Source organism: Chelmon rostratus, chromosome 6 (assembly GCF_017976325.1).
Source record: "Chelmon rostratus isolate fCheRos1 chromosome 6, fCheRos1.pri, whole genome shotgun sequence".
NCBI classification, from domain to species: Eukaryota; Metazoa; Chordata; class Actinopteri; order Chaetodontiformes; family Chaetodontidae; genus Chelmon; species Chelmon rostratus.
In genome coordinates, this window is record NC_055663.1 from 8,177,265 (window position 1) to 8,197,970 (window position 20,706).

Here is a 20,706-nt window from a genome sequence, read left to right on the forward strand (position 1 = left end):
TTGCAACATAGATTAGTCCAGTTACACGAACAAGATTATGTATCTTGTCTTTATCAACAAAGAAAAACAGAACCTCTTGTGGTGTACATTGTCTATATTTCGCAATAACTGTAGCAAGTGAGAATGAAAAAGAAGCCGAACGAGGCCACAAAACGTACCTACCCGCGTAAAGCCCATGAGAATACCACCAAGCCGTATTTCCGGTACGAGTAAAACCCTTCTTGACCAACTCTTGTAGTGCTTGCATACTTTTTAGCAACGTAAATAAAGGAATTGGCTCATGTGATTTTCACCGTATATAAATCATAGATATGAATTACTACTCTGCGTAAGAGCACACACTTTCGCTCTTTTAATTTGACGGAAAACTCGTCTTCGTTCGGTCCGCAGTTATCTCTCGGTAACTTGAAAAAAACTGTCGCCGCCATAACTTTGGTCAAAGAGGAATATTATTGTCCGCAGGATTACATCAAGGTAGTAGTGCGGAATATTTGTGTAGGTTAGGCTATTATTATGCTGCGCTAGCTCAGAGGGAATCGTGCAACAGTGCTGTAAAACCCTGGTGGTAATGTCAGTAAATGTGCTAGTCTAAGCACATTTACTGACATCTCACCTGTTTTTCACGCGTAAATGGTTGCCCCCTTCCCGCTATTCACCCATAATGTGTCACGTTAAACCAACAAATTCGTGTTCTATAATGGCTCATAGGTTATGTGTTTCGTTTCTAGCTCCCGTGGTGATGGTGTGGCGGTGGAGGAACTACCAAGCATCGTACGTGTTTGCCCGGTGGAACTTAACTGGGGACGCGGTTTGAAACATGCCTCGACCCGCTCGGAGCAGACTGTCTCCGTGGATAGAGAGCCTGATCCTGAGCTATGGCGGGCAGGAGGGCGGCAGCAGCAGTGGGCGGCTGAAGGCTCATGTCATCGGGGTGGGTCAGATGTCACAGTCCCAGGCTCAGGGCTCTGAGAGCCCCACGGGGCTGCTCTTCCTGTCCGACGGGTTGCTCCAGATCCCCGCCATTCTCACTGCATCAGCCTGGGAGCATCTCCAGGAGCAGGAGGACCGCGAGAGCTTCGCCAGTCTCGTCAACACCACGGTGTGCATTCAGGACTACCAGCTGCAGTTTCACATGGCCCACGAACAGACTAAATGCAGATTCTTCTTATCAGTTGGAGAGCTGGCCACGACTGCAGCCGGCCCGGTTAAAGACAACACCCCTTGCTGCACGACACTGCCCTCAGTCAGGCAGAAGATCTGCAAGACATGGAGGGTCCTGCTGGGTCAGGAGGTGCAGGATTCTCAGGCGAGCCAGTGTGGCTTTGATCTGTCGGAGCTGCTCGGGGAGTGGCAGCATGACTGTTTGCAGGCCGTTCTGGAGGACATCAGGGAGAGGCTGATGGTGGCGAGCAGCCGCCCCGTGAGCCCGCAGCCCTCCACCTCAGCTTCCACCTCATTGCCGACCCATCCAGACACATCCGCCGCCACGGGCTGGGATGCTGACAGGGTCAGATATAAAGGAGTGAAATGTTTCAGTGTCCCCGTGAAGTGTCTTCTCATCCCAGAGGAAGATGCTCAGCAGCTGCCAACACCATCGAATGTTGGAAGCCGGACGCCAAGTGGGCTTACTGCTGCCTCTGAGGACAGAAAGGGAGATTTACTACGAGTCTGCAAATCTTCAGAGACCACGCAGCCTTCTGTTGATGATGTAGAGTGGCGCATAGCCGAGCCGGCAGTCTTAGAGAGAGACCGCGACGCCAATGAAAACCCACCTTTTCCTGTGGAGGATGCCATGCTACATGAGGACAGGATCACATGGATTATTGACAGCAGCATTAGACCTTTATCCAACCCTTGGGACATTTTTCCTCCACCGGATGACACCTCCTCATCCTGCGATGCATCCCCAGAAGCAACACCAACTAACTCCCTGTCCAATCCCACCGCCACTGAATCCAAACCTGACCATGCTGCTATCATAACCAGCACGCAACTTCCCGTCGACAGCTCGAAGGAATCCCAGCCGACATCAGAGCACAGCAAAGGAGAGCACAGCTGCCTCCCGCCCTACCAGAAACCGCCACACTCAACTGCCGGCTCTCCACCTTCAGCTTCTGTGAGTCCGCCAGAACTCTTTACCAGGCAGTCAAACCCGTCGCCTGCCACAGACGAGCAGCACCCAGACACGGCACAACAGAACCTGGTTCTGGAGCAAGAAAGACAGATTCTGGAGGACATGGAGGAAAGTGCTGGAATAACTCATAGAAAGGCAAAGAGGAAGAGAAGTGAGCCCACACCAGAAGCACAAACCAACTCAGTGGACGAGGAAGAGGAGGAAGCTCAGATGAGTGGGAGTCCTCCATCTTGGCTCTTCGACACCCAGGCAGGCTCCAGTTCCAAGGAGGGCAGCAGTCACCAACAGGGTCAGACTGTTGGGACTGTGCTGAGAAAGACCCCCACCGTTCACAGCGACGGCAGGCAGTTCTCGTACTCTTACCAAGCGTCTGGACAGAATCTGCAGGATTTCAGTCAGTTCAGAGTAACTGAGTCCTGGCTGCACTGGGCCGTGAAGTATCTGGTTGTTCCGAAGCAGACGGATGATCCACACAACACGTCCGTCACCTCCAATCGAACGTCATCTGACAGGGCCGAGGTCACCTCACGCCAGTTTCAGAATGTTGGATGAGAGTTCAGCTGATAGTGTTTCAGGTGTTTTCATCCTGTTGGATGTTACAGTCTCCTCTGACACGGTAACATAACTGTGTAGTCTAGTCTGTTTTGTATTGTACGGGTAAAAAGTAAAATGTTTATGTTTTAAGAATATATTGGTACATGCTCACTGTGAAACATTTTAAATAAATAAATAAAAACAATTTGCTTTGCTCTCTCAACTAAAGTAAAATACTTTGTCAAAAAAAAACATAACTTACCAGCTTTTTCTGAAGCTTTCAACCACATCTTGAAGAAGTATTTGTTGAATGTTGGATCCTGATGTGTTGTAATGTTAAACTCAATGAGCTGTTCACTACAGCCGCCCCGAGAGGAAAGTGAGACAAAAAAAATATCCATTTTCTGAGTCTGATCTAAATTGTTTTCTCTGCTGTGTTCATGATTTAACAGCAAGTGGAAAGAAGGTTTCCCAGGATTATGTTTCTGAGTTCCTTGGTTTTTTTTTTTTCCAACTGTGAAAAAAGATTTTGTGAGGCTAATTTTTCAGTGTTTGTTGTTGTAATACTCACTTCGGCCACAAGAGGCTGAAGTGCACCACACATGGAAGAAGTTTGCCTTTTTCCAACCTGTTTTACAGATGAAAAAAAATTGAGGAATTCAGAAATGTTACACTTGCAAAAGATTATTAAAAGAAGGCTTGTGTAGTTCTCATGTACTTGAGAATTTTTTTTAAATTAAAACTACATTAGTCATTTTTGGCAGCATTGTGGGTTTAACAGCAAATATACACTTATGACACAGTAGAACCTTATTCAGTTGATATGGTGAACTAATTACCAAACAGCTGCCTATGTACACAGCCAGCTAACTTCGCCTGTCTGCTGTTTGGTGCTGGGCAGGTAGTGCACAGTGATTTTATCAGAGCTTTTTTAAAACTGAAAACAGCTGCCTGCTGCTGCTGGAAACAAAGTTGATGAGAGTGATGACAGTGAACCAAAACAGTATAGCTGTGGCCTGCAAAACCAAAGCAGTGAGCTGAAAGATGCTGGAACAGCCCGGAGAGCTAAGGGCAACTGTGGAACTGGATGATTATTCTCGGTGGGTTACATTAAACAGTCGTTTGATCCAATGGTAATATATACATATATATGTGTGTGTATACTGTATACACACACATATATATACATCAGAGAAAAACGCTGTAACTGGACATGCTTCATGAACACTCGGCAGTATACTTATTCAGCTGTATTTATTTCAAGTTACAAGAAGTCAGGATTCATAATCTAAAATGAGGTTAGTTGATTTCTCCAAATTTCTATACGATTTTTTAATGTTTAACACATTTTACTGTAGAAATATTACGGGAATCACTTGTGAGAGTAAAGCATTTTTCTCTTTGACCAGATGATGTCACCAAATACCAAACATATCTGAAGTTGCATTAGTCAGGATGATGGAGCGGTTCAGTGCAGAGTTGAGGTTTAAATGTGAAAACTGCTGGTGTAACCAGCATGGATATAAAAATATTTTACAACATTAATATAGTACAGACAACTAATTCAGCCTGTGTGTGCATGCTAGAGCAACGGGGGCATATGACAGATATCCTTAAAGAGCAACCTGCAGTTGTTTTGTTTTTTTTTTTTTAAACACTTTTTTCCCCATACATTGCCCTAACTTACATCATGCCAGGGACTTGGTGTCCCTGGCTCTGCCTCCGCTCTAGGTGTGGTAGTGGAAGGTAGTGAGTCTGAGCTGTTGTAATTTAGCAAGTCAGCCTTTTTTTTGTTTTTTTTTTTGGTAGTTTTACATTAAATTTCACCATTTTTTACCACGATGAATGAGTACATTTATCTCCAGCCTGTCAGGATTTTTTCAGGCAGGAAAACATCCTCCTCTGGTCACAAATGTCTTGAGCTTCGTTGTGCAGAACGATGTATGTGCCCAGTTTTGTAAATTACATCTAATACACTTTCATTGAAAATTCCAAAATTGTCACTGCTGGAAACAAGATGTCTCCGATATGGCTACTCAGTCCTGTGTCAGTGTGTGTGTGTGTGTGTGTGTGTGTGTGTGTGCGTGTGTGCTGGAGGTTTCCACTTGTCACATCACAGCATCATATTCAACTTAAGGTGAGCAATGAGAAGCTTTCCCCCTGCAGCAGATGGCATTTTAAGAATTTTAACTAGATAGTTATTTGTTTTTAGGTCTTAGATATGTCTGGAGGGAACCTTTAGGGTAACTTCAAACAGTCTTGTGTGATATGCTGAAGATCAGCAAGTCACATCTTTTAGGGTAAATCTTTCCACACGTAGAAAAGACAAAGAAGGAAAGAGACCCTTAAGCTCTTTTGCTTGTCTCTTTGCTATTTGCTGAAGTCAGTTTAGGAAGATTGATAGGAACTCTCTGCCTCACAGGTCATTCTCTTTTGTGGGAAAAAAGAAACAGTAAAGCCAAAGTTAAATGTGGGCCTTTGTTGACATTTCCTGGTTATAAAAAGAAGTACATCTGTAGATGGTACAGTAAGCGGTGCCATCTATCTTCAAATGAAAAACTGGGTAATCTGCTAATGACTTATTTAAAACATTACTTCTAAACTGAGAGTTTTGCAAATTTTGTGAAATTATTTCTCACACATGATCATGTAATGTTAACCATGATGTACAGAAGGACATTTTGTTATGTTTATGTTATGTATTTGATCAAATCCAGGGATGTTTCTACAGAATGGGGTTCAGTGAATTCATGCTCTTGCATGTTGGACACAATTGCAATTTTTTGCTTAGTTTATACATCTTAGAGACTATAGTATTAACACTGGGAAAAGTGCTTAGAAGCCCTCTTAAAAACTCCAACTGCTCACATCATAGACTAATGTCCAGTGCACTGGCTGATAGATAAATGCTTTTGCTTTAATATAAATTCTAAAACGTGTCTTCTGCGGTGCGGACGGAAAGAACTTTCCAGCAGATGCCCTTTGAAAATGTCAAATCCTACTTGCCGTGGCTTGTACACGTCTAATACTTGCATGTTAGTTTAGTTTTATTTGCTAATGAATCACCGTCTGCTCGGAGAGAAACAGAGAAAAGAGCAACTTCTGAGTTTATCCAATGAAAGCTCCAAACCCCTAATGTAAGCAGGAGCCAGCTGTGCGCACTTGTAAAGTTGTTATAATCCTCCTTTGACCTATAAACAGGAAAATACATAATATAAAGCATCATGCTCACATCTACAAATAATGCACTGTCCATGTTGTCCTTGTAAGGCAATACAGTCCTAAGTGGCTGTGTGCTGCGTCTCAAAGGACAATTAAAACCCAACGTTTCATTCTGTTGATACAAACACAGTCAATATCTAAAACGTGCAGCTTCATCCAATGAGCAGAGTCACCATCAGGCACATATGGCTCTTTCACAGTGTCATTAATATAGAAAATCCATGTATACGTAACTGTAATTTTGTTATTATAATGGAGAGCAAAAATCAAGCAAGAACGGTCAGGAATTTATTTGGAGCATGTACAGTAAAATATGTTGATTCAGGTGACCATCCAGGCCCCAAACTCCCCCTGATAACTGATAGTGAACAGATGGGCTGCAAATAAATATTTTCATTGTCCACATGTAGTTAGTCTGTATTCAAATTGCTTGTTTTGTCTGGCAAAAAGTGTAAAAACCAAAAGATTTTCATTTTATCTTGTACAACAAGGATAGATTACCCTTTTGACAGAGTGGGCAACTGCCCCAGAGGCCCCGGAACCCCAGAGGTGACCATGTGTCAGCTGTTTTTTTTAGTAATATTATTAACTGAATATTTGCACTGCTAAAGTTAATAATCAACTGGCTGCAGCATTGTTGTGCAATCTTATGGACCTGTCTTCTATTAGTGGTAATCATTGTATTAGTGTATCCTGTCTTCACGTGGTGAATATGCCTACGTAAAGTTGTGCTTAATCAAGTGAGCGCAACTTCATTGTCACATTTCAGATCTGGGCCAGGCACTAACTCATGTTCGCCATTTTGCTTGATGAATGAATGAAGCCAATAATGAGGATCAGAAATTGTTGTACACTACTTCCTGTATATCAGCCACTCGTATCAGCTCTGGAACCCACCTGTGCAATCTCTGGTGTAGGTTCAAATATCATATTATAGGCTTCTCCAATCACGATAGAACTGAACAAAAAATAATGAAGAACCTTCAGTACCTACACAAGGATCTCAGTCATGTCACTGTTTAAGTGCAGAAAGTTTTGGGTCGTCCAGTGTCTCATGTCACTGATACAGTTGACAAGGTCATTTGTAGAGTTGAGGTTATCATGAGAAAGTGACACATACAGCTGTGTATCATCAGCATATACATGTGTTTCTGTATGATAGTACCAAGTGGCAGTACATATAGATTGAACAGCAAGGGGACTTGAACTGAGCCTTGTGGGACCCCTACAGCAAATGTTAATGTCAACAAATGTCTAATGTCCACTGAGTAAAATGTGGTGGTTGATGGTGTCAAAGGCTTGAGTCGGGTGTAGTAATACTAACTTGGGGGGTTTGTTTGAAGCACTGTGGATCTGATCACTGTTGATGCACATCATGCAGACTGTGGAGTGATACGTAACTATGCAGCTGTTGATAGACGACCTTTTCAAATATTTTACTGAGAAAACGGATATTTGAGGTTGGTCTGTAGTTGCTTATCACAGATGGGTCCAAGTTGTTCTTTTTCAGTTTTGGTGTAATAACAACATGCTTTGGGGGAGAGAGGAAGGCTCCTGATTGTAAAGAACTGTTTACAATATCCAGTACATCATGTGATCGACAGGGGAGTTTATGACTGGAAAAAATTGCGGGAACAGGGTACAGGTGGAGGAGTTCAGCAGCTGAATCGTCTCTTCTCGATCATTAGAGAGAGTAGGTAGAAAGTTATGCATTCTGCCCACGGTGGTATGATGACGTAGGGGGAGAAACAGGCCATTGGTGTGTGACATTGTTAAGTTTTTATGTAATATCAGAGATTTTTTCTTTGAAGAAGGGGACAAATTCCTAACTTTTGACTGGTGAGAGTAGCTCAGCAGGTATTGATCTTGTTGGGTTTAACTTGTTGGGTTTAGCAGTTTGTTGTTGTGTTGGATGGACAATAGAAACTGGGCATTGCCTTTTTTATCATGTATCATCTGACAAATGTAGGACTGTCTGATTCATTTCTTTGTTACAGCTCTTGAGTGATTTTTGAGGATTTCGAGGTGAAGCAGCAGCTTGGTCTCAGGCTCAGCCCCCCAGCAGGCTCTCCTCAGCATTCTTATTCTCACCCGTTTCCAGACCAGATTCTCAGAGTGAGCACCATGATGGCTGACTAATCTGGATGATATTATACCACAGTTATGTCTGTTGTTAATTATGCATGCAGGTGAGGGATTTTCATGATGGGGCAAGCTGTGATAAAAGTACTTAAGATATCAACTTACTGACCTTCATGCTGTGAATGCTTTGCAGGAATGTAATGAGTTCAGTGTTCAAATATAAAAGATCCTGCGTGATTTGGATGGAGGCGATCATGAGATCCACTCTGTTGTAGAAGGTGGATGTTTCTGGTACTGCAGTGGCCCTTAACCCAGATGAACATTTGCCTTAGTCAGCTAAATTTCATTCCCTTTAAATTTTACTTAAATTCTGTGCTCTTTGCTAGTGTTCAAAATGTCTGTCCACGAGGCAGACAATATGCTCTCCAACTTCCTCTGACTGCTGCATCTTAAGGTTGCTACTGCCCACATGCACCACAGCAGTCAAGACAGACGGAGGCTGACGTAGGGGGGCGTCAATGTCCTTAAGGAGAGCGCCCAGGTGGCAGGAAGTGCCGCACCTGTTGATCTGGACATGACGGACTATGGATGACGCAACAACAAGCACAGGAAAGTTGGTACGATTGTCCTCAACTAAAAAAAACCCAGAAGGAGAGATCGCTCAGAATGACTCAGGGGTAACTGATGCCCGCTTGTGACTGCTCATCACATACGTCAACCAGTTGTGATCAACTTTAGCTAAACTGGGGTTTTGCTATTTTTATGCACTTTTTTTTATGTTTCACAGTAATTCACGAGAGAAACACGAAGATTTGAGTAAAGTCATAAAAAATGATAATAAAGCATAGAGTAAAAGAGCATAACATATAATAGTGTGTAGCAGAACTTGTTTTGCTTTCAGCTGGGAACCACCAGTATGGAGATAACTAACCTCCAATAAATAGAATATACACATCGTGAGCATTGACTTTAAGATAAAGCATGAAAGTAAAAAGTCTGCTAAAAGCTGCTCAGCTCTGTAACCTTTGACTCCACATGTTGTTTTGTTTCATATAATATTCTTGCTTTTAATTCGTCCAGCATGCACTTGTTGCTGACATGGTGTGTGTGTGATGCTGTGTCACTGCCTGCTTGTTTCCTGCTGTTCCGTCACTGTGTGTTAAAAGTGTGACCTTGTCCTGGGGCTACAGGTAAAAAGCAGCTTTGAGCTAACTCTTGGACAATACAACAAATGGTCAAGTTTGTTCAATATCTCACACGGTCCCTTTACAAATAAAATATAAATACATGTACACACAAAACAGTAAAGACAAAGTACACTGAGATGCAAATGATCACAAATAAAGAAAGCTGGATGGAGGATGCTCTAAATATAAACTTAAAAGAATGGAAAGATTGGTCGGTAAGGTGTCATGTATCATGTTATGGAATAACTTACCTTATTTATTTTCTATTTATTTTTGTACATGTCTGTATGAGGCCATGTCCTCAGGCCTGTTTGCTGGGAATGTGGAGATTTTACAATCTACAATTACCTGATAATCTAATTCGACTGACAGTCTAATTTTGACTGAGTGTAAAATTTTTAATACTGAGACGAGGAAGATATATAAAATAAAAGTAGAACATAAATCACTGAATGAATTAAACATGAACAAAAACAGAGATGTATAAACAAATAATGATATTGATAATAATGCTTTCATAGCTATGGATGTGTGATGTAGTAGCTGTACTCGTGTTATTGTGATTATCGTTTTAATATCTTGTCAGTCATCCATCAGTGTCCTCAGATATTCTTTGGGTAAACGCGGTGTGGTGTTTGCTGTACAATCGGCTCCTACACAGAAACAGCCCCTCATGCGTCCATACCGTTGGACTGGAGGCAAGGAGAGGTCCTGACAAGAGCTCAAACAAACTGTTTCAGTTATTTTCCCTTTTATACACTTTGTGTTCATTTGAGCGAACCCACAGCAACCCCCAGAAAGGACCCGGCAGTGTTTGCTTGTTCTCTCTGTGTGAGCAACTCTCAGCGTCAGGGGTGGACGTGATATTTCAAACAGCACATCAGTGCGTTTATGTATTGGGTGCCCGGAAATTTTTCCAAATAAACACAGCTTGATTCAACCTGGGTGGGCAGACTTATCAAGCGACTAATTCTATAAACAGATGAGGGAATAACCCGGCACCTCATTGGTTGTTGGACGGAGGGGGGGGACATGAGGGAGTTTCGGCGCAATGAAATTTTAATTAATGTGGGTGGGCTGAGAACACCACCGACTGTTTATGATGGACAATTTATTTCCCAGTGCAAAGTCAACATAACACAGCAAACGTACAACAATTATTAACATTTGCTGGGGCCCTCATGAGGCTGGGGAGTCAGTCAGTGGAGGAGAGGAGCTCCGGGAGCAGGCTCAACTTTCCCCGGGACACACTTCGGCGTCATGACTCTCTACCACGGCCGCCTGTCGTCGCTCGGAGTGCCATCCTCAGCCCTGAGCCTCCCCGGTCCCCCGCTGATCTATTTGTACGGAGGGGACAGCGGGGGGGTGGTGCCGGCTGGCTTGAGCTTCGTGCCGGCCCGGCAGGAGCCTCCGCAGAAGCCGCCTTACAGCTACATCGCGCTCATCGCCATGGCCATCAAGAGCGCACCGGAGCAGCGCGCAACGCTCAGCGGCATCTACCAGTTCATCATGGACCGCTTCCCCTTTTATCACGACAACAAGCAGGGCTGGCAGAACTCCATCCGCCACAACCTCTCCCTGAATGACTGCTTCATCAAGGTGCCCAGAGAAAAGGGCCGGCCCGGCAAAGGCAGCTACTGGACGCTGGACACCAAGTGCCTGGATATGTTTGAGAACGGCAACTACCGCCGGAGGAAGAGGAAGGCGAGGAGCCAGCAGGAGGCTGTGGACTCCAAAGCCACAGGACACAAGCGCACCAAGGGCCCGGTGCCATTCAGGGACCCTCAATCCTCTCTGAAACATCAGGCTGGCTCGAGGGCGGCAGAGGTACCACCGAGGCAGGACACGGAGAGGATGGAGACACAGCCAGACACCAAAGCTGTTCTTGTCGAGTTTAACCACGCTGAACAGCCGCAAAATCCCCTCACACAGAGACTTAAAGTGTCCAACCAGGACACCCCTGCGCCCACCGGGAGGAGGCTTGACGTCCCGCAGACTGAACCATGTCCGGCTCCGAGACACGCTCCGTTGTGGGTGGACGGTGCGCATCTCCTCGGCGCGTCCCTCCGCCGGGAGCCAGAGGACAGAAGGTCAGCGTTCAGCGGAAGAGACAGAGAGAGAGGTCCGCTCTGCGCCGTCAGCTGCGCAGGAAACACAAACTTGGCTGCACTTGCGCAGGACAGGCCGAAAGGAAACGTTGCGAGCGGCGATAAATTGAAGGGGTTTAGCATCGAGAGCATCTTATCGAAAAGCGAGGACGAAATGCGCGGCAGCATCCTCGGTTTGTCAACGGGGACATGCGCAGAGCGGCAGAGTCCAGCTTTCAGTCCGTCCGTGGTCCTGGGCGGACGACCGCATCAGTTGTACCAGATGGGATTCCCCTTCTGCTCCTACATGTCACTCACCTACCCAGACAAAGTGTTGCATTTTAAATGAGTACATTTTAAACCTTCATGTATTTTACGCATGGACTCGTGAAAGTGTAAAGTCTGTAACTAGCTTTGCATGATGCGTTTCAATGGGACAGCTTACTGTTCTGCTCTTTTCCGGATCTCTGCCATCTTCATCGTGTACAGTGATGTTCAGACAGCCACAAAGAGCAGCAGGAAGGCTTTTAGATTCATTTTTACGCATGCACAGTCGGCAGGTTTGTGGCTATTTTCACTGATTCCCGAACTGTTGCTCCTCCATGATATGGGTGCGCAATTTAATGCTTCACACAACAGAGCGGTGAAAATACGGAGTCGTCATTGTCACCTAACATATATACAGCATTTCTCTCTTCATTCGTGTTGATGAAAATCCTGAGAGTAAATTTGTTCGCTTGACTCAAAGAAGAATCTTGAACATAATGGCTGGGCCTCAGTGTCCACAGCTCTGGAGATACTGTACAATATGAGAATAAAAGTTTAGTACTCAGTAATGTATACAAATGCTGTTTTACATTCCGCTCTGCTCTGAATTTCACGCGCAAAATAAAGTTTAGTTTGATAATAAAATGACGGCATGATTCATTTGACATTGTGAGTCGGAAGTGGGATGCCGTTGGAGGACAGGGGGCTGTTTGAATGACACCTGAAGTTATGAAAAGTTGTTTTTTATTAAGAAAAAAGAGACTGATAACATGTACACTTGTGTGTTTTCTCTTCAGCTCTGAAATATAAAGCTTCTGATATTCATTTCCAGGCCTCAACTCACAGTTTTCAGTGTCTTGGTTTCTTCATTATTGAGCTACACTGGTAACAATGTTCAGTTCTTTCTAATAGTTCTGGAAACGATTGATAGCTAATTTTGGGACAAAAATTGAATACAATTAATTAATCAGTGATGGAAAAGCCTCTGAAAATGAGCAAAATCCTCATAGCTCTATTGGTGCTGTTTGTGGTGATACTTATAATGATGAAAATGCCAATCTTGATAAAAATGATTCACACATTTTTGTGTGAAGATATTAATGATGAGGTTTGGAAATGACCATGAACAACCGGTTTACTATCAGTCAATTTAATAATAAACATGTGACCAATCAAACGGCATCATACACGTCATATCTGAGGGGGACTAAACAGAAAAAGCAAATCATTTTAATAGAGGCAGCACTGACCCCGGATCAGCATTCTTTGAAATAAGAGCACGGGTCGACAGATTTGACTTCATCCAAGTACAGTCAGTGAATTTAACAACAAAGGCATCTTAACTCAAGGTCCCCTTATTAGCTTTTACAAGTGTCCAACACACCTCATGGTCTTCCTCAGCAGATGAAGTTAGCTCCACTCTCATTACTTTTATTTTCATTAATGAGCAAACTGGAGAGATAAAGATACTGATCATCAGACTCCAAGGTTGCCAAGGTCAAGAGAGAAAACACGGGTCATAAAACACCGCAGTCTGAATCAATCCTACACAGATATCAAGTAAAGTCTTATGGCTTTGAAAGTCCTAAATGAGCTTCTCTGAGCTCCAGCTTGCTGCAGAATGACACCTGCAGGAAATCAAAGAGCTCTGCTGACAGCATCATTACAAACAGAGAGCAGCCATGTCTAAATATAGGCCTGCAGCTTGGACAGGCAGTCGTCTGAAAAAGCTCGACTGTGCGAGGCCAACGCTGTGCAAATCAGGAATGTTTGTTGAAATAAATAAACTTCCCCACATTTGAGGAGAGGAACTCACAATCACAAGCATTTCCTGTGTATAGGATTCTTTTGGTCAGACGTGTAAATAAAACATGATGAAAACCTCAGAAGGGAAAGAATGGAGGCGAGGGCGAACAGGAAAGCAGAGAAGTGAGAAGTATCGGTTTAGCTGAACGCTTGGCACTTCGTCACCGTGGTAATTTGGGTGCGCTTCTTCCTAACACATGAACCACTGTGATTGTTTCCGCTGGCTCTTCATCCTCCAGCGATCTCCAAAGTCTGAAGGGGTTAATAAATGACAGTCAGGGCCTCTGTGAGTGTTTGAACAGTAAAAGATCCTCATGAGAAAGCAGCTCGGACAAAAGCGAAATGCTCTCTCGTTGTATTTGTTATTTAAGAAAACAAACTGTGCTGGCGGGTTGTGGTCAGACATCTTTAACATACATCGAGCATTTGCACCAGTCTGAACTCTCCAGCGGGGACGTAGATGGGATCTTTGGTGCCTCTCCTCCAGGCACGCGGCCTGCTGGTTGAGGTGGGACACACGTCTGAACGTTAGGACGTTAGGATGAGTTTATTAATCAGACCAACTCAGCAGCACTCCTCTTTCTTCCGAACGTAGCTTATCATCATCAGAGTCTGTTTGTTTTCCGGCATCCTGCAATCCCAGTGACTTTTATTTCAGCTGTTTTTATGTCCTGAATGTATTTGCTTTAGTTATCCAACAGTCTTAAGGTCTGTTTAGATATTTAGATGCAAATGTCCAAGCTCTTTATTTTATACTAATTTATGCACACTTCCTCTTTGTTTTCGTTTTTCAACTTCCAAAAGAAGGAAGTGCTTTGAATTGAAAGCAGGCTGGTCCCCGTGTTTAAATGCTGTCACGGCCTGCCTTTCAGCAGCCCTGTGGGACGAACAACGCTCCACCACTGACCCAAACCAGCCACAGAAAAACACCCAAATCCATGGCATTTCATAGAGTGAAGACCACCAGGAGCCCCTCTCTTCTGATGCTGCCACAGGAGCTTTTAAGCACTTAATTCAGGACTGCTGCACCTAACTGATCAGATGTCAGATGTGGCAACACCACAACTGTAGTAAGTAGTAGGATAAAGTGTGGAAAATAAGATAAAACTTTATTAATCCCCTGCTGGGGAAATTTGGGTGTTAAATACATATAACACACACATCTAAATATATATATATTATACAAATAACTATAAAATTGATAAATTAAGTACAGTGTTTGCTCTATTGCACAGTAATAAACATGCATCACAGAAGAAGAAGAAAAAAGCATAGGCTGAGTACTTAAAGAGAATGAAAATGTAATATTGCACGAGGTATGTGATAGCAGGATGAAGCAAACATAAGTCACACAGAGTAAGGTGACCTTGAGCTACTATCTTATATGTGAATGACTTTGAAAACTGTATTAAACCATTTGCACTTTTCCTCCACGATTTGAGCAGCAATCACAACTTCTTCTTCAATCTTTCTGTTTTCCACACAACCATCACACAGAAAGCACAGCTTGCAAAATATTTAACACAAGCTGAGGGTCTAAAGGGAAATCCGTTACTCGCCTGCGTGTTGCCTCAGTCACTGTGTGGAAACACGCAAAAGTACGAAACTCTGCACTCTATAATCAGCAGAAAGTCATCTGTGAAGAGCTCCAACAGGTTGGTTAGCTGTTTGCTAATTAGGCACAACAGGAGAGGCTGCTGTGGTGTACATGTTCAGCAGGCGTGTGTTAATGTAAAGTGACTGTCTTGTCAGAGTTACAACTGAGAAACCTTTTAGAAACTGCGTCTTATTAGAAAGGGGTAAAATGAGGGTAAAAATGAGCTTTCGCACTCGTCCTCCTTCCTCCCCTCAGCCACCTCTGCTCAAACCCAGGTCTTCTACCGAATCCAAACAAACCAGAAACAGAAAACGCATCATTTCCTGTTTGACAGAGGAAAAGACCCACCGGACAGTGTGTGTGTTGAGAGCATCAAACGTAAGAGCTTTCATCAGGCCGAATTACTGCTCTGTTGTAGTAATCAGTCATAGCGAGCAGCAAAATGGACAAGTATTTATATGAAAATGCTGTGGATTATTACTTCAAACTAAATTTAGCCCTCAGACCGGCCGGGGTAAGTTCAGGGTAAACTGATGCAGGGCGCGGAAAAGTTCAGCACCTCTGTCAAACAGTGTTAAAACAAAGCTATCGGTTGATATTTGTTTATTGCAAAATTGTTTGTTTGGGGCACATTTCCACAATTTGATTAAAAGAAGAGGGCAATAAGGGTGTAACAGGAATCACTTTATTACCAACTCAACTCTATTTTCCCACAAAACTCCTACAAAACGAGTTAGAATATAAAAATAGACAGAATAGTCTAAATGTATACTTACATCATTTCAAACTAAGTTTATTATGATTATAGTATTAAAACTAACAAACTTCGTCCGCTGATCAAAACCTTGTGATTTGAAAATGCTAACACAGATGAATGAAATAAAATCCCTGCATGAGTTTACCGCAGTCCTGTTTCCTCACGTTCTGGACGTGCAGGCTGGGTGGTGTCAGTGACGGCAGTGTTGGTGTGTCAGTCAGTTGCTCAACCACTTTGGTCCGGACTGAAATATCTCAACAACTGCTTGCATGCAAATTTAATTTGGTCCAGAGATTCATGGTGTCCAGATGATAAATCCTGGTGATAGCCTGACTCTTCCGCTCAGCCATGAGGTTGACGTTTGCAGTTTTGAGTCAAATGCCTCAACAACTATTGGATTAGCTGCTGTGACATTTGGTTCACACACTCGTGGTTGCCTTGGGATGGATTGTAATGACTTTGGCGATCCCCTGACTTTTTCCTTCTAGCGCCATCATGTGGTCAAAATTTCTATCTGCCCAATATTGTGGGTTACTCACCAGGCACCTGAAAAGCTGATGTTGTTAATTCAAGCAGCCTCAGCTGCACTTTGCGTTAAGTGCTAACTATCCAGTGTTAGCATGCTAACATGCTAACATGGCAAACATCGCAGTTGCTTAACATCAGCATGTTGGCGTTGTCAGCGTGAGAATTTTAGCATGCTGACGTTAGCATTTAGCTCAAAACAGTAGTTGCTAGTTGCTTTCAAGAGTTCAATTTTTCATACCCTTCCTGTCTGCAAAAACCACGTAACCCCAAATGTGTTGATGGATTAAGCGTTGGGTTTTGTGTTGAGAAAATTCTCCTTCTTCTTGGATGAGTTGGAACATGTGTTGCCACGAAGCTGGGTTCATGAAAAGCTGACTTTTGATGTGATGACATGTGATGATCTTATTGAATATGATGCATTGGTGTAGATTAAACTAGCCAACAGCACATATTGAGGTTAAAATGAGCCCAACAGCAGTAAAATGCAACATACATACATACGAATGGAGCAGTAATATTGATCCAATAACATCAGATTTGATAGTAAAACACTGACAGGAAGTATTTTACTTTTACTTTTCATACTTTAAGTACATTTTGCTGATAATACACACACACTTTGACCTAAGTAAGGTTTTGAATGCAGGACTTTGACTTGCAGTGGAGTATTTTCACAGTGTGGTATTAGTACTTCCGTCAAAAATCTGATAACGTCCTCTACCACTGATGAAAAATGCAGCCTCCTCGTTAACTTGAAGGAGGCCAGTCTGGTGAAGTAGTGGTGGTGCCATCATGCATGAAGCAAAAAAGAAAAATGCACCACGCAATCCAGCAAGGCGCTGCAGAGGCCAGTGAAATGAGTGCAAACCATAGACTGTATGAATAGGCCCAAACGCACAGATTACTGATTACTTTTTACCTCGTGATTTGTGATTTTTGGAGTACACGTAAATGTTTTTCTTAGCGGTTTAACTTGTGACAAAGACAAAATCTTCGTTCCAGTGTTTCAGCCTCTTTGCAGTGGTTCTCAGAGGGAGGAGTAAGTGAGCTCCTCTACAGTCTGTGTGTGTGAGGGGCACTTTGAGGAATAACTGACTTTAAATATCTTCATCATGACTCATTTTGAGACCGAGCTGACAAGCCTCTACAGTAACACGCAGAGCAAGAAATATAACCGAAACTCTGGAAAGTGTCGTCGCCTCCGCCTCATGTGCAATCAAGTCCCAGCTCAGTGCTAAATCAGGCAGTTTAAAGCTTCCTGGTTCAAAAGGGCTCCTAATCCAAGTGTTTATTATATTTTTTCACTCTCTACATAAACCGGCTACACTTGTCCAAATACACACTCAGCACCAGGGGAGGGCGGGGCCGTGATGAAGATTGATGGGCATGGTTCAGGCCCCATTAGCTGCTAATCAAGTTAGGTTTCCTGGCACAGAGCTCTATACATCATTATGTGCCTGAAATGTCCTCCAGATCAGGACTGATGCTGTTTACAACCTGGACACAAACACATACATACAGGGAGACGACAGCACATGTGTGCACGCAGATATACAGTCACGCCAACGGGAACACCTGTAAAATCTCATGCAATTAAACACAGGGCAACAGGCCGGCAACAAATCAGCTCTGTACCATTCAGCTGGTGTAGACAGAGTGTCAGAGAAACCCCGTGGTCGTTCCTCTGGCTGTGGTTTGTGCATTGAATTGTAACTGCATTGCATTTATTGTGTATTTTGCCTGCTCATCCCTCTAGTGACAAGGAGACGTGACATTTGTGGTGTTCCATTTGGAGTGGAACAACGCCTCACTAACACACTTCAGTTTGCCTTTATCTTTCATTTGGCAGCAGTCTGCATATGCAAGCTACAGTTCTGCATGGATTTCAGGAGGTCAGAGTTACTCTGGTGGACTAAATACAAATGGGTTCCACTGTAATGGCTCTAATTACCTCAGCTTTTCTGATAAGTAAAAACCCAGTGAGGCAACCAGCAGGAGCACTTGCATTATGTGCTTAAAGCTATGGACTTTGGTGAATGTACCAGTCTACCTAGCCGACCCATTAAGTTTAAAAAAAAAAAAAGAAAAAATAGATATCCCCATAGATATCCTAAAAACACAGGGAGGAAGTCATAAAAATCAAATCACAATGAAGAAATGTGATGAAAATGGCTGCAACTCAAAAATATGATTCTTTAACATGAAAAGGGTGAAACATGAAGTATATAAACAGTGAATTATAAAACACAGTCAATGATGAACATAATAACGTGCCAGTATTGTAGTATATAGTAATTTAGTCTCTCACACACAGATGCACATGTGTTAAAGGTCCAGTGTGGAGGATTTGGGAGGATCTACTGATCAATGAATCGAGTAATTTTTCAGTCCACAGATCTCTTTCATCAAATCATTTGCACATTTCTGACTTTTACAACTCACAAACGTTGTTCATTCCACTCCTGTGCCACTTTACTCACCTGTGACTCACAAACCGTTTATGCCACATGAACCAGCGTTTGCATGACTGTGCGTATAGCTCATGAGATATTCCAGAAAAAATTGTTTTATCAAGACTCTTTGATGCTCATCACTTCTTATTTTAAATAGCTTCATGATAAATGCAAAGACAATTCATGTGTCAAACTATGTGTAATTCTCCGTAGGTGCGTGTTCTGACTTTTCTTATTGAGAACTGCAATACTTTTTGAATTATCACATATCTCAGAATTGTACAACCTCCATTAATATTTTAAAATGCTTGGCATTGCACGCTGATCTGCTGAACATAAACCCGTCATGATGATGTACTGTTTATGGGTTATTATGAGTTACATATATAATGCATTAACACTACACAGGCCCATTCAGGCCCATCTTATTTATAACATAGCACCTGTAAATAGCAGGAACTCCACTTGAGTTTCAAAATACTCAGAGTTATAACCGCGAATAAGGATGACATGTAGAGTTTATGTGTCAAATACCAAAATGCATGAGAGGATAATGCTGAAGCGTTCCAAAGCTCCGGTTCACTTCTACTGCATCTGTAGCTTTAAGGTCAGTTTCTTTTGATAAGTGCTTCATGCACATAAAAACATTTCATGTGTTTATAGTCATCCAAAAATCACATCAGTCAGCACCAGTGCTTCTCTGTTTTTTATCTTAGGATTGATTTTGTGTGACTTACAGCCCTCAAGGCTCGTAAACTGAGATCACCAATGAATTAAAGAGAAATTAATCATCAAAGTATTTCTATTCACAGTGAGTTCACCCTCTCTGTCATTCCTCCTCACTGGTCGGCTTCCTCGCACTCTGCAAATCTGTGGTTATTTTTCTCTACCTGCTGGATGGTCAACCCAAACAACGAGATTATTTCTGAATATTTAATACACAAACACAATGTAATAGTGTTTCACACAGAAACAAATATTTATTTCATGTTTAATTTGAATGTGTTGCAGACAAAGCGGCATTCCCTGAAAACTGAAATCCTAAAGACAAAACATTTCCAGTCGTGCAGATGATGGCGTCACTCTCGGCTGTGCTAATGAGGCAGCTGGCCAGTGAAATACTGCTCTCATCAAAACTTTTCAACATCTCTGCAGCTTTGCTTTCACGAACTGTAAATAAACACCCGCAGTCTCATGAGGCTCGTGTGCATGTGTGTGTGTGTGTGTGTGTGTATATACAGAGACTGTCAGGAGGACTTGTACACAGCAGCAGGATTACCACCCCCAGACTGGGACCACCCTGACTTTAACACTTAATCCAGGAAGAAGTGGAGCTGCATCACTTAGGGCCAACGCCCCCTCAGCACACACACACACACACACACACACACACACACACACACACAAATGTCTAGTAGGAATTGTGTTGCAATGCACTTTGTGTCTTCACTTACACACATGTGCAAACATACACAAATTTAATTTGAGCACTTCAGCTCAAACAAAACAGTTTTATACTGCACAGCTGGTCCTGTACAAGTCCAACATGTTTGCTGAATGTGTTATTGTCGGAGTGACTGTGAATGCATCATAGTTATGTTTGTATGTACAGTGTTGTTAGAGTGTAAGTGTGCGTCTACTGTAAAACACATGAGTGGACGTTATGTGTGTGCTCAGAGTATCACCGACTGTGTGTGTGTGTGTGTGTGTGTGTGTGTGTGTGTGTTGTGCACTTGCATAAATGCCCTTTATCATCGTGAAGACTGAGCTGTGGAAAGTCATCTGATGCTAGATCACCTTGATAATCCTAACACTGAGTCAGGGCCAGAATTAGGAATGATATTAGATATTACTGGTTACGGATGATGTTTGGAATAGAGATTATTTAGGATAGAAATAAATTAATGTCAAATAGAGGATGCAACAAAGAAAATAGGGATTTGTGCAAGGGGAATTAAACTGGACAACAGCAAAATGTGTGGATGAATATGAGATACAAAATATCATGCATAAAGGCTACGACAACAGACGTGGTTCTAAATGAAATAAAAG

General features: G+C 42.9%; 2 protein-coding genes across 3 annotated transcripts; both read left to right on the plus strand.

Annotated features, from left to right (window-relative positions):
- Positions 1–69: 69 nt before the first annotated feature.
- acd (ACD shelterin complex subunit and telomerase recruitment factor) lies at positions 70–2,885 on the plus strand. Of its 2 annotated transcripts, none has more exons than XM_041939539.1 (2): positions 70–477; positions 729–2,885. In XM_041939539.1, exon 2 carries the CDS (start codon positions 818–820, stop codon positions 2,684–2,686), a length of 1,869 nt encoding a protein of 622 aa, XP_041795473.1. In that variant the 5' UTR covers positions 70–477; positions 729–817; the 3' UTR covers positions 2,687–2,885. The 2 variants fall into 2 exon arrangements, with proteins under 2 accessions (XP_041795473.1, XP_041795471.1); XM_041939537.1 differs by having other exon boundaries at positions 71–474.
- Positions 2,886–10,300: 7,415 nt separating this feature from the next.
- On the plus strand, positions 10,301–12,339 carry foxl1 (forkhead box L1). Its single transcript, XM_041939447.1, has one exon. It carries the CDS (start codon positions 10,420–10,422, stop codon positions 11,593–11,595), a length of 1,176 nt encoding a protein of 391 aa, XP_041795381.1. The 5' UTR covers positions 10,301–10,419; the 3' UTR covers positions 11,596–12,339.
- Positions 12,340–20,706: the final 8,367 nt, after the last annotated feature.

Excerpts from the sequence above, each read along its gene's own strand:
- acd (XM_041939539.1), top strand. The coding sequence starts at position 818 with ATGCCTCGACCCGCTCGGAGCAGACTGTCTCCGTGGATAGAGAGCCTG.
- foxl1 (XM_041939447.1), top strand. The coding sequence starts at position 10,420 with ATGACTCTCTACCACGGCCGCCTGTCGTCGCTCGGAGTGCCATCCTCA.